The sequence below is a fragment of the Staurois parvus genome, unplaced genomic scaffold (genome assembly GCF_062004578.1).
Source record: "Staurois parvus isolate SC_StPar_1 unplaced genomic scaffold, SC_StPar_1.0 ptg000136l, whole genome shotgun sequence".
NCBI classification, from domain to species: Eukaryota; Metazoa; Chordata; class Amphibia; order Anura; family Ranidae; genus Staurois; species Staurois parvus.
The window spans coordinates 3,530,256-3,544,027 of record NW_028317932.1 but is presented as its reverse complement, the minus strand read 5'-3'; the positions used below and the strand labels follow the sequence as shown (position 1 = coordinate 3,544,027).

Here is a 13,772-nt window from a genome sequence, read left to right as displayed (position 1 = left end):
CAGGAAGTGAGGAGAAATTTCTATAACAGCAATACAAATTAAAATAAAAATGCTGTTTTTAAATTTCAGTAAGGAATGCTAGAAACTCTGCCAGCTTTTTATTGTTGTCTGTTTCCCTGTTGTAGATTTTCCCCCATTTTCTGTTTGGTAAAACATTGTACACACAAGAAGCAAGGGGAAATCTCTCTTGCAGATCCCTGGATTGTATTAAAACCTGACAGCACCTCTAATCTCCCCCCCCAAAAAATGTTATAGATAGACTTTATTAAACTTTGTCCTGAAAATGCAATGTTTGACATGGCACATTTTAAAGTCTACCCAATTGGACTCTTTTCTACCCGATTGGACCCCAGAAAACATATCAAGGCCAAATGTTAGCATTTTCTACAGTTTTGATGTGATAATAACATGAAAAAGCCTTTCTCAAAATCCTTACTCCATAAAGCACTAGGCAATTCAATACAAAGCTATATGAATGTACAATAATTATAATGTACTAAACCGTTTGAGGAGTATTTGAAGCATTTTGTATTTATTCCTGACAAGAAAACCCAAATGTTTTGTAGATGATAATTATATATATAATTGTTGCTTTTATAGATGCAAACTTCCTGGACCTTTCAGGTAAATGTATTTATAAGTGATTTGGTATACAATAACAGTTTGGAGCATAACCTTTTCTGAAGTAACCAGTCACACTTGTATCCCTATTCTTTTTTTTTATGTTAACAGTATGCATAGGCCATCTTAATAGCACCATTACAGCTAATGCTCAAACCTGGTATTTTTGCACATTGCTTCTAACTTTTCAGTTTGCTTTGAATGCCTCAAATGCTGATTTACAAAAGAAAATGTCAGATCTATTAAATTTATTAGCAAGCGTCAGAAAGGTGAAATGCAATTATGTTTTTTACTCTATAGCCTGTACAACACATAGAGCATACTGCAATTAAATTTCAACTCATCAGAAAACTTCTGTTTTCAGGCCAATATGTTTTAACGTGAAGACAGAACCTATCTTTTAACAAATTATTACAAAATAAAAACTAATGATGGCAATAGCAATGTGCAAAAATAGCAATCATCACATTCAAAATGAGACATTAAGTAGTGAGAGTGTAACATTTGGTACACCTTAGGAAAAGCACTGACCTATGTGCATGTATTGTACCCAACTAATACTTAGCAGGATGACCTTTATGACAGCAGATGTTTATTCTGCGATTCACTTTCTTTGTGGTCTGAATTGCAGGTAATCTTTTATCATTGCTGACTCTTTCACATGAACATTGTATTTAGAAGAAGAAAATGTTCTTCCCAAGTCAATGGGGCGATTTAACAAACGAGTAAATTTTGCACTTAGCTCAGTGAATCTATATTCACTTCAGTCATCCCATTATGTGCAAAGGAAATCTATCTCCATGTGGTTAGATATTGCAAGTGAACACAAAACATATCTAGCTAGGTGAAAAATGTATTTCTTAAGTAAATCACCCCAAATGTATTTGTTTACTTTTGCATATAACATGAATTAAAGCATTATTAGAGTCTGTAGGCAAACATTCACACACTAAAAGGATATCTAAACCCAGATCAAAAACATAATATACATTATATTGCCAAAAGTATTTGGACACCCCTCCAAATCATTGGATTCAGGTTTTCCAATCACCTCCATGTCCACAGGTGTATAAAATCAAGCACCTAGGCATGCAGACTGCTTCTACAAACATTTGTGAAAGAATGGGTCACTCTCAGGAGCTCAGTGAATTCAAGCGTGGTACCGTGATAGGTTGCCACCTGTGCAATAAGCCCATCCATGAAATGTCCTTGCTATTAAATATTCCACGGTCAACTGTTAGTGGTATTATAACAAAGTGGAAGCAACTGGGCACAATACCTCTCAGCCACGAAGTGGTAGGCCATGTATAATGACAGAGCAGAGTCAGCGCATGCTGAAGTGCACAGTGCGCAGAAGATGTCAACTGTCTGCAGAGTCAATAGCTAAAGACCTCCAAACTTTGTGTGGCCTTCAGATTAGCACAACAACAGTGCATAGGGAGCTTCATGGAATGGGTTTCCATGGCTGAGCAGCTGCATCCAAGCCTTAGATCACCAAGTGCAATGCAAAACATCAGATGCAGTGGTGTAAAGCACGTTGCCACTGGACTCTAGAACAGCGGAGACGTGTTCTCTGGAGTGACCAATCAAGCTTCTCTATCTGGCAGTTTGATGGACGTGTCTGGGTTTGATGGTTGCCAGGAGAACGGTACTTTTCTGACTGCATTTTGCCAAGTGTAAAGTTTGGTGGAGGGGGGATTTTGGTGCGGTGTTGTTTTTCAAGGCTTGGTCTTGGCCCCATAGTTCCAGTGAAGTGAACTCTTAAAGTGTCAGCATACAAAGACATTTTAGACAATTTCATGCTCACAACTCTGTGGGAACAGTTTGGGGATGGCCCATTCCTGTTTCACCATGACTGCGCACCAGTGCACAAAGCACGGTCCATAAGGACATGGATGAGTGAGTTTGGGGTGGAGGAACTTGACTGCCCTGCACAGAGTCCTGACCTTAACCCGATAGAACAGCTTTGGGATGAATTAGAGCGGAGACTGCAAGCTAGGCCTTCTCGTCCGACATCAGTGCCTGTTCAGTACTCTCCAGCACTTTGTCTGAAACCATTTCTGGTTGCTTTTTGACATGTGCTTTGGGTCATTGTCCTACTGTAAGACCCATGACCTCTGACGGAGACCCAACTTTCTGACACTGCGCCCTACATTGAACCCCAGAATTATTTGGTAGTCTTCAGATTTCAAAATGCCATGCACATGGTCAAGACATCCAGTGCCTGAAGCAACAAAGCAACCGTAAAACATCAGTGAACCTCCACCATATTTGACTGTACGGACTGTATTCTTTTCTTTAAAGGCCTCATTTCTTTTTTTGAAAACAGTAGAATGATGGGCTTTACCAACAAGCTGTAATTTTGTTTCATCTGACCACAGCACATTCTCCCAAAATAATTTTGACTTCCTCAGGTACATTTTGGCAAACTCCAATCTGGCTTTTTTATGTTTCTATATGATTTCTTTATTGTCAGCACTTGCTAATTGATACAGGTGAGTTTAATAACAATTACAGGAGCACCACAAACTTGGAATGCAATTATTCCTTACAATTTCAAAAATTCTGTCCAGTCCATTTTTGGAGTTTTGCGTGGAATATGTAAGATTTAGCTTTCTGTTTCTATAATCTTTTGTGTCATACTAATACAAACAAAAGAAATATACATGAGAATACCTAAACATTTGTAATTGCAACAATTTTTTTCTCTGCAACAATTTTGTCCTTCTAATGTCCTGTGCACTAAACTGATATCTCAATATCACAATATTGACATTTTCCGCAACCATCTTATGTGAACTACATGACTCCCCCATCCTCATTTAATGGAGATGAGTAGAGAGAGGTGTTTGTAGTCCATATCATTAGAATAGCCTAGGGTGACAAAGCTGCCCCATAGGTACAGGGCAGTGCATTAGTCACCCTAGGACAGGAGATGTTTTTGAGGGTTACCAGTGAAAATGAGGGAAAAAAATAAATAGATGCAATCGCTGCATCCAATGACATTTGGCCAGTTCAGTGAGGACTGGCTGAATTTTATTACTTGCCTGGGTGACCCTGTACAATATAAGTCACTTGGTAAATGTTTGTTGATTATTGGCTGCAGCTACTGATCAGTGTATTCTGACAGCGCAGGTACCTGCTGTCATTATGCAATGGGGGAGATTTACTAAAACTGGTGCACAGAGAATCTGGTGCAGCTACGCACAGTAACCAATCAGCTTCTAGGTTTTAGTGTCAAAGCTTAATTGAACAAGATAAAGTTAGAAGCTGATTGGTTACCATTTACAGCTGCACATGTTTTAGTAAATCTCCCTCACTGTCTTAGTGGGGTACATTCCTTCATGCACCTCGTTTATATGGATGGAGGAATCTGTTAATTTTTGTTTTTTTTGCCATAGGGTGGCCATAAATGGCCAAACTGTAGCCATAGCACTGACACTCTGCTGACTTACATTTTTCAATCATGTGCAAGCAGAAATGCAGTTTTTTTACCATTTTCCTTGCATGTGATTGGGCATTCTTTACTAAATGAAATTTCACCACATTCAATAAGCTCCGGGGCAAATTCTTTTGCAAAGTGCACTATTCCTTGCAGTGTGAACAGTCTATTTGCCTTTAGTAAATCACACCCTATAGGTTTGCAACCCAGCATAGATTTTTCAGCATTGTTCACTATTGTCCGAAAGCAGCTCCATTGCAATAATAGACAAGTGAATAGCAGTGTGAATGCCTGTATGCCGAAAGTAGCTGCATAGAGGCTGCAGGATATCAGCAGCACTGGCAACACATGGCAATTATTTAAAAAGGACAGAGATTCGACAGAATAAATGTCATGCAGTTCGGATCTACTCATAAAACGCCACTATCTATTGACTGAGAAAATCCAGCCCAGGTGATTTTATTATCCCTAGTGATAGCAAGAAAGCCCAAAGGTAAAGGAAAAATTGAGAAGTGGATTTTTCAAACTGCTGATATTTATTGTCAGCTGAATAATAAATACTGTCAACGTGTTTCTTGGCACTATTCTGGCCACTTCCTCAGGATGGTACTGAAAAACAAAAAATATATGCATATATGTGATATCTCTTACAATAGTTAAGTAATTTATAATATAGTAAGATATATATATATATATTTACATTTTAGTTTTTTTAAGGCAGCGTTTTATGCACCATCCTGAGCAAGTGGTCACTACTATATTGCTACAAGACACGTTGATGGTATTTACTATTTTGTGGGCAATAAATATCAACACTTTAAAGAGTCCACTTCTGAATTTCTCCTTTACATTAGGACACCTCTGGTGACACCACTTCCCATCTTATGGAGCTCAAAGATTTCTTGCTGTGAATACACCGAAATTCTGAGACCGCAGTGGGTAGGATTGTCTGAATCACCCCACCAGGCAACCTCTTTCTGCACAGGGAAAGCTATATTCCCTACAGGCTTTCACTCCAGGCTGGTTGATCCCTCATAAGGGAGCTCAGCAACCTCACAGATGTGAGTGCATTGTTGCATTTTATCATCGCTTCATTTGTCTGAAAACTACTACGCTCTTCTTTTTTCCTTTTCTATCTTCTCTCCCTATCCTTTGAGGAACCACAGTCATCCCTTGTGATAGGCTAGCCAGAGGTGTCTGGTCACATCCGAAAGCATCCATGTATAATATGAATGCTGTACAATGACTTTTTAGATGTCTTTGAAGAACCTTATATATCCGAGTCATGGTATATCTAGTAGTAGTTAGTCACATTCAACTGGACTTGTTCTGTAAAGCTGAAGATGTTTAGTCACTAATCCAAGTAGATGTGTCAGTTCTCATAAAGCTACTGGGATGCGTGGCACATTTTTTTCAACTTTACAGCGCAAGCCTAGTTAAATTTGACTACTTCTAATGATTTTCCAGGCGATTAAAGTGATATTAAAGGTAATTAATGTGAGGTGGTTTTGCGCAGAGCAGCCCCGATCTTTCTCTTCTTGGGTCCCCGTGGGTGCTCCTGGCTCCTCCATCCTGCTGAGTACCCCCATAGCAAGCAGCTTGCTATGGGGGCAACCAAGAAGGCTCACTCCTGAGCCTTTTCTCTGCATGTCCATTCACACACAGAGCACAACTCGGCCCTGGCCTCCCTGCTCTCTCCTCATTGTCTCACTGGCTGTGATTGGCTGTCTCAGCCGATGAGGAGGCAGTGTCGCAGAAGAGCCTCTGCTCTCTTCCCATCGCTGGATTGCGATGGGACTCAAATGAGTATTGGGGGGGCTGCTGCACACAGAAGGTTTTTTATCTTCATGCATAGAATGTATGAAAGGCAAAAAACTTTGAGCCTGTACATCCACTTTTTAAGTTTTGATCCGACAACAGTTTCAGTGTTTATGAACATTGCTATTTTTTTAAATGTGTAATCTCTGTGCTTAGTGTTACCTAAAACTAATAAAAGCTAATAAAGGCACACTGCAGCACATACAATATCCACAAACAGATATTAAACATTAATAAGAATAAAAAAAAAAAAAAGTGTGGTGCTATCCCTTTAAGTACATGATCTTTAAAGTAAATCAATTGAAGGCATTACATGCCTTAATTATATTGTGCAATAAAATGCAATGTAATTGTGCAAAACAGCGCAAAAGTGACAAGTGCAAAAAATATAAATATACTTAATAAATAAGATTATAAATGTCCGCAGATAGTGAAAACAGATGGTGAAAATCCCATATCAGCAAACGTTGTGTACAATACAGACTGTGACAAACTCCTCCACCAACATAAGCAATAAAAAACCTTAGTTATAGGAGGTCAAATGCGCTTCCTCAGAGAAATTAAACAAGATCTATGGTAATAAAGCCCCTCCAGCATACTTCCACAGCATTCGTAATAAACAATGATCATATTGGGACAAAAAAGCACCCCACATGGCGTAATACTGGTGTTCAAGTTTATATATGTAATATAATACTCACAAAGAAAAAGACAAGCATTAACAAGAGAAAGCATCTATGCCACTCGGATTATGTGCGTGGTGACATCAGATCCTAAGCTTTGCCCTCAACGGAGCATGAGATCTGACATCACCTACACACATACGCTGATAGGCGCGGATGCTTTCTCTTGTTTATGCTTGTCTATTGCTTTATTTGCGTGTATTGTTTTACACCTTTTTTATTGCTATTTTATTGCAAACACAGAAAACTTGTTCTACAAGTCTCTGAAACCCTGCTTACACGACCTGCTATTTAAAAACCAATGGCAGCATCTTGTTGCTCTTCTCTTGATAAAACAGTTTAATTAAAAAGTTTTTTAAATTTATAATTAAGATATTTTTCTTTTTCTACTAAATAAATACAGTCCTGGTTTATAAAACTAACACTGTTAATTGCCCTTAATTTTTCATTGCTGCAATACAATTGAGTTAATTATTTCATTTGCTCCGTCCTTACTCTTTATGTTAAAGAACTTAAGATTTAGCTGATGTTTACTGTTTTCAGCAAACAGAAAATCTCAGTCACATAATACTGATTTGGAAATCCATTTGTTGAATGTTACTAATGGATAGGATCTTGATTGCTACGTTAAAGCCTTTTCTGTTTATGTGAAATGCTGGATCCCTTTCAACTAGTGATATGGATTTATACATTATGGCTATCGAGATGCCTCTTTTAGGAGCTTCCATGCAGATATATGTTTAAAGATGATTTTGGTGATAATTGCAGTGAAAATGTACACATTAATATTTTAGATTATGTCCTCAATTTCTTGAGACAGAGCCAACTTATAATTACGTGCACCAAAAGATAAATATGCTTGTATTAGAGCAGGCACCACAAGGTATAATGATAGGCCTTTAATTTTCCTCTTTGTGCCTTTGAGGCACCTGCAACCCCCCTCAAGGCATGTAGGAACTAGCAAGGAACTGTAATGGGAATATCTCGCCACTGGAGTCCCTAGGGATTTAAGGAGCCAGTAGGGGGCTTAGCACATCAGATTTTTACTTATAACAGACATCTGAAATGATTCTTTAAAGTAATTTCAGCTTTTAGAATTGTGACAGTGCTGGCTAAAAGCTAATAGTTTGTGCTGCATACTGCTATCTTTTATTATTGCTTGCCTGCTATCTTAAAATGGATGTCTATTGTTCACCTTCCTGTATTAACACAAAAGGTTTCTTCCTCCAACAGATTCCTAGGCATCACCTGAATGTAGAGTTGACATAGCCAGATTTCATCCATACCTGTTGGTGGAATCTTATTGACTCACGCGGTTTTCAGCAGCGTGTACATCACATTTGCTCTTTGAATTGTTCTAATAAGTGACGCCATTCTTGTGTGTGTGTGTGTGTATATATATATATATATATATATATATATATCTATATATATATATACATACATACATACAGGGCTGGTGCTAGACTTTATTGTGCCCTAGGCAAGACCAGTTACTTGCATCCCCCTCTCACAAAAAATCTTTAACATTTTTAAAAGCAGTAGAAAATATTAAAACAACAACATGAAACTTCTAAATTCCTTTTATGTTGCAAAAATAAGTGCCATAAGATGCCACCAGTACCAATATTAAAGCCAAAATATATAATAACCGAATATAAATTAACTGTATTAACCAATCAGACAGAGAAACAAACAGAAAAAGAGACATAAAAAGACATAAATGAGACAATAGTGGTGTCATTGTCAAGGGTCAGTGTCCAGTGAAATCAAACCCTTCGATCACACTATCAGCCAATGCACAGGCAGGCACTTCAATTCAATTTAATTCAGCTGTCAGTGTGGGACTGAGGTACTGTATGTCCTTTGGTAAAGTCTGTCTGCCTCCCTCCCAGGCTCTGTTAATCCGTGTCACGGACGGACTGTATCTGTGGCTGGCAGTGGCAGGGTGACAGTTGCAGTGAGTGGAGGATGATGGATCCAAACTCTGACAGATTCCAGGCTGGAATTCCCCAGGCAATGGGGGGAGATAAAATGCTGTGACAGCAGGCAGCCCAGCCCACACTCAAAGAGAGGACATCTAAACTGAGCAATCCCACACAGTGCCAGATCCGACACATCACGCCACCACCAACACTTACACAGATCAGCAACGACAGGCCCAGCAGACACTAGAAAAGCAGGCATGTCATCACTCACTGATATTGCACATGTGATGGCCGGCCGCCGGCTGGCCGGGTCACACTCACAAAGACACGAAACATCAATAAGAGTCAGACATTACCTTCCTCCGCAGGCGCAGCTCTTCTGATGAATGGAAAGAGGCTGGATGGAACTCCACATTGATCAGCAGCCATCAGCCAGATTGCAGTAAGGGACTGAGTCTGAGAGGAACACTGCCCCTTCTTCCTCTCTCTCTCTGACACCCCTCCCCTCAGCTGAAGGATCATTCATGACACGGCGGTGTCCCACACAGAGAGGGTGATGGCCTGTGCTGCACCCAGGCACCTCTAGAAGGCAGTGCACCCTAGGCGGCAGCTTGGTTTACCTAGTGGAAGCACCATCCCTGTATATACACTGCTCAAAAAAATTAAAGGAACACTTTTTAGTCAGAGTATAGCATCAAGTCAATTAAACTCCTGGGATATTGATCTGGTCAGTTAAGTAGCAGAGGGGGTTGTTAATCAGTTTCAGCTGCTTTGGTGTTAATGAAATTAACAACAGGTGCACTAGATGGGCAAAAATGAGACGACCCCCAAAACAGGAATGGTTTTACAGGTGGAGGCCACTGACATTTTTTTCCTTACACATCTTTTTTGACTGTTTTTCACTAGTTTTTCATTTGGCTAGGGTCAGTGTCACCACTGGTAGCATGAGGCAATACCTGGACCCAACTCCTCTGGGATGGCACATCAATACAGGCCATTGCCAGAAGGTTTGCTGTGTCTCAAGAGCATGGAGGAGATTCCAGGAGACAGGCAGTTACTCTAAGAGAGCTGGACAGGGCTGTAGAAGGTCATTAACCAATCAGCAGGATTTGTGCTCCTTTGTGCAAGGAAGAACAGGATGAGCACTGCCAGAGCCCTACAAAATGACCTTCAGCAAGCCACTGGTGTTAACGTCTCTGAAACAAACTTCATGAGGGTGACCTGAGGGCCTGACATCCTCTAGTGGGCCCTGTGCTCACTGCCCAGCACCATTTAGCTGGATTAGCATTTGCCATTGAGCACCAGAATTGGCAGGTCCAGCACTGGCGCCCTGTGCTTTTCACAGATGAGAGCACTTTCATCCTGAGCACATGTGACAGACGTGAAAGGGTCTGCAGAAACCATAGAGAACATTATGCTGCCTCCAACATCGTTCAGCATAACCATTTTGACAGTGGGTCAGTGTTGGTCTGGGGAGGCATATCCATGGAGGGATGCACAGACCTCTACAATGGCACCCTGACTGCCATTGGGTATCGGGATGAAATCCTTGGACCCATTGTCAGACCCTACACTGGTGCAGTGGGTCCTGGGTTCCTCCTGATGCACGACAATGTCCGGCCTCATGTGGTGAGAGTATGCAGGCAGTTCCTGGAGGATGAAGGAATTGATACCATTGAATGGCCCCCACGCTCGCCTGACCTAAATCCAATAGAACACCTCTGGGATATCATGTTTTGGTCCACCCGACGCCGCCAGGTTGCACCTCAGACTGTCCAGGAGCTCAGTGATACCCTGGTCCAGATCTGGGAGGAAATACCCCAGGACACCATCCGCTGTCTCATTAGGAGCATGCCCTGACGCTGTCAGGCATGCACACAAGCATGTGGGGGCCATACAAACTACTGAGTACCATTTTGAGCTGCTGCAATGAAATTTCAGCAAAATGGACTAGCCTGCTGCGTTAATTTTTCACTTTGATTTTCGGCGTGTCTTTGAATTCAGTCCTCTGTAGGTTGATAATTTTAATTTCCATTAAACAATGGGGCATCCTTACATTCCTAACACATTACCTAGTCCATATCAGCATAGATATCCAGCATGATATATTTCCCCATTGAGATCTGATGTGTTTTCAAAGTGTTCCTTTAATATTTTTGAGCAGTGTGTGTATGTATATATATATATATATATATATATATATACTAATAGATTTTAGATTTACCACATGCAATGGTCATTTATCCATTGTAGAAATAAAGTCTTTATCTTCTGACAATGGACCCCCACAACAAAGTACCACCCAACAACAATAGATCCACCCCAGCAACAATAGACCCCTGCAGCAACAACAAATTTCCCAGCAGCCAGCATCATTATACCTCGCACTCAACAGTAGATCCCTCCCAGCAACATTATACCCCCCAGCCAAAATAAATTCCCCAACAGCAGCAACAGACCTCCCTAGTAACAATAGACCCCTCATAAAATTAGAACCCCTCCAGCGACAATAGATCCTCTGGTAGCCAGCACTAATAGACCTTCCAGCACACCCCAGCACCCCTTGCCATTACATACATTCAGTGCTGGAGGTGCCAAAACTGCGTTCCCCCATGTCCTGCTGAAAAAAAACCCCAAAAAATAAAAATATATATAATTTTAAACTGTAACCGAATGTTATATTATATGAATATAATATGAATTCTTAGCCTTTGTTCATTTTACATTTTATAGGCTGTTTGCATTACTGCCCCTGCTGCAGAGTGGACATCACAAAAGGATTTGGCAAAGTGTGGTGGAAGCTAAGAAAGACCTGTTACAGGATAGTTGAACACAATTGGTTTGAATCTTTTATCATCTTCATGATTCTTCTTAGCAGTGGGGCACTGGTACGTATATTCCTTATATTAAAGAAGCACCAACTAATTTGATATAAAATAAAGCTCTAATTGTCTATTGTATGACAACAGCAAGTTCACAGTGATAGCAGCAAGCCAAGCATGCTGGAGGTCATAAGAAGATTAGGTGTTTTCACCAAGCACTGAAGTAATAGACTAGAGCAAAAAATAGTTCCCTTCAGTAAACTGACCCATCAGTGAAGGAGACATAGCAAACAGACATCACTTGGTGTTTGCAGTGTTTGCATATATTTATTGTGCCTTTCTTTTAAACAGGCATAATTTGCAAACTGCTCTCTGACACTCTAAAACACCTTTATTCAGACACTATATCACAACTCTTTATTGGTGCCAAGACATAGTGCTTCCCATCAGTTACTGAGAAACCATTATTGTGATCATGTTAGAAATCACATTTAAATGCTGACTGTATGCAGCAAAGTATACTAAGACCAAAAGCTATCTGAGGTGAAACCTTTGAGATCCATTATTTCACATTACGGTACTTGTAAAAGGGTTTATAATACATTTGGAAAACAGTTTTCCTTTATAAAACATGCTAGACTACCTTTTAATCCATTTTACACCCATCTAATGAAAATCCTTCACAAAATTTTAATTTAAAGAAATAATTTGTCTGGTGTCTTTGCTTAAAGTCTTTTGTTTCTTATGCTCCTGTTTGGATTGGGAAATTGAATGGCTTTGCATTAATAATTATTAAAGTACCCTAGGGTGACACAGAAATGACCACATTAGACATCCTTCCTGAATAACATGCATGTAATCTCATTCAGTAAAATGATGCCATTATAGTTGATGGTTTACTGTAACAAGTAAGGATGGTGCACAATGGTTTATCTTTTCTTTCACGGATGGTCTGAACAGGCGAGGAGTGTAAAAAAAGGAACTATGTTTTCTTTAAAAGTAGAATAACAATGACTGAGTGGTCATTTTGTTTTGTGGGGGCTCTGGTCTAAATCACTTTTATATTTTCACAGAGAGAGGCCAAAGAGCTTTTTTAGTCCTCAGCTCAATAATTTCATTGGAAGAGCTGAGGATAACTCAGATAAGCAGTTGTCAACTTGTAAGCGAAAAGGGACCTCAAATGCTGTCCCTGACATCACCAAAAGGCCACACAGAATGTTTGCTATATGTAATGCTTTAGAGAACTGTCAGAAACTGGAGACCTAATAGAGGAAATGAAGGTCAGAGAGTGTGGGCATACTACATTTTTGGTTGGGGATATGCTATAGAAGACAATATGAAACTGGGAACATGTTACATGAGGCAAGTAGAGATTAATGCTATTACCCTAATCAATGTTCCCACTACAGACTGCTGAGTCCCGAGGCCTGCACATCATATACCAAAGGCCCACATGTTGGGCACCAGGAACCTAGATTCATTCTTGTAATCAGGTCTACAAAGACAGACTGGTTGCAAGAAGAGGTTCTGCCTTAGATTCTTAAAGAAATCAATAAAAAATCTATAGCAGCACCACCACTATCAAGCAGCCTCTTATATCTCCTGTCAAAGAAGTTAATGAGTTGAGGGTTGTAAGTTAGTGAAGAGACCCCTTTTTGAGTAGGATGAAAGAGCCTTTGTTAAACCAACAAACGAGGTATGATATTACATGTAAAAGAAAACATTGACCAGAGAATTGTGTAGTACTAGTACATATTCATTAGATTCTTTAAATCAGGCTCCATTGATAATACTAAGAGCAGGCACTCTCAGCCAAGGTTCCATAGATCCCCAGTTTTCCTCCAGAGGTTGATAAGGGTTCTTTGAACTCTGGCTGACTGATTTTCCATCTGATGGTGCCTGTATATTTACAGCAATAACACTGATGATCATTTAGCTGTCTGCGCAGGTGGCATATGGACCCTTGCTTTAAGTGGTGCATTATTGAAACTGGCTACCGGGGTAAAGAACATGTGTTCCACTTACCACTAATGGTTTTAACAGGGGTTCCCCAACACCCAATTATTTTAAGGGTTCCGCTGGGGAAAAATGGTTGGGAAAGGCTGACCCAGCATGTCCTAACTATACCTAGTGAGGGATCCTCTGTGATAATGGCTGTTAGACTGTCCCGTAGCAGTCAGTTATCAGCTGCCTGGTTTGTTGTTCCATTCAAGTGGTGTGCAGTAAAAACCTGTCAACAACCCTACAAGTCTGTATTTGTGTGGGTGTTGTGCTACCTGTCATCTCTTTCCAAACTTCCATTACACTAGAAGTGCGACCCCACTGCATAACAAGAATGTATATGTAGATGGTTACAGTTTTGGTGTATTAATTTACATACAAATATACTGTTGTGCAAGACATGATGACATCATCGTGTCTGATTGGATGACACATTTGTACCAACAGGTGTGATGGA

At 40.1% G+C, this 13,772-nt stretch overlaps 1 protein-coding gene across 8 annotated transcripts in view; it reads left to right on the top strand.

Annotated features, from left to right (window-relative positions):
- Positions 1-13,772, top strand: part of LOC149465907 (sodium channel protein type 5 subunit alpha-like) — a 518,022-nt gene that overhangs the window by 421,060 nt on the left and 83,190 nt on the right. For all 8 annotated transcript variants that reach the window (XM_089673130.1, XM_089673129.1, XM_089673128.1 and 5 more), the window contains one exon: positions 11,226-11,380. In XM_089673130.1, coding sequence (XP_089529256.1) covers positions 11,226-11,380 — 155 coding nt within the window. The remainder of the gene's footprint in view (positions 1-11,225; positions 11,381-13,772) is intronic.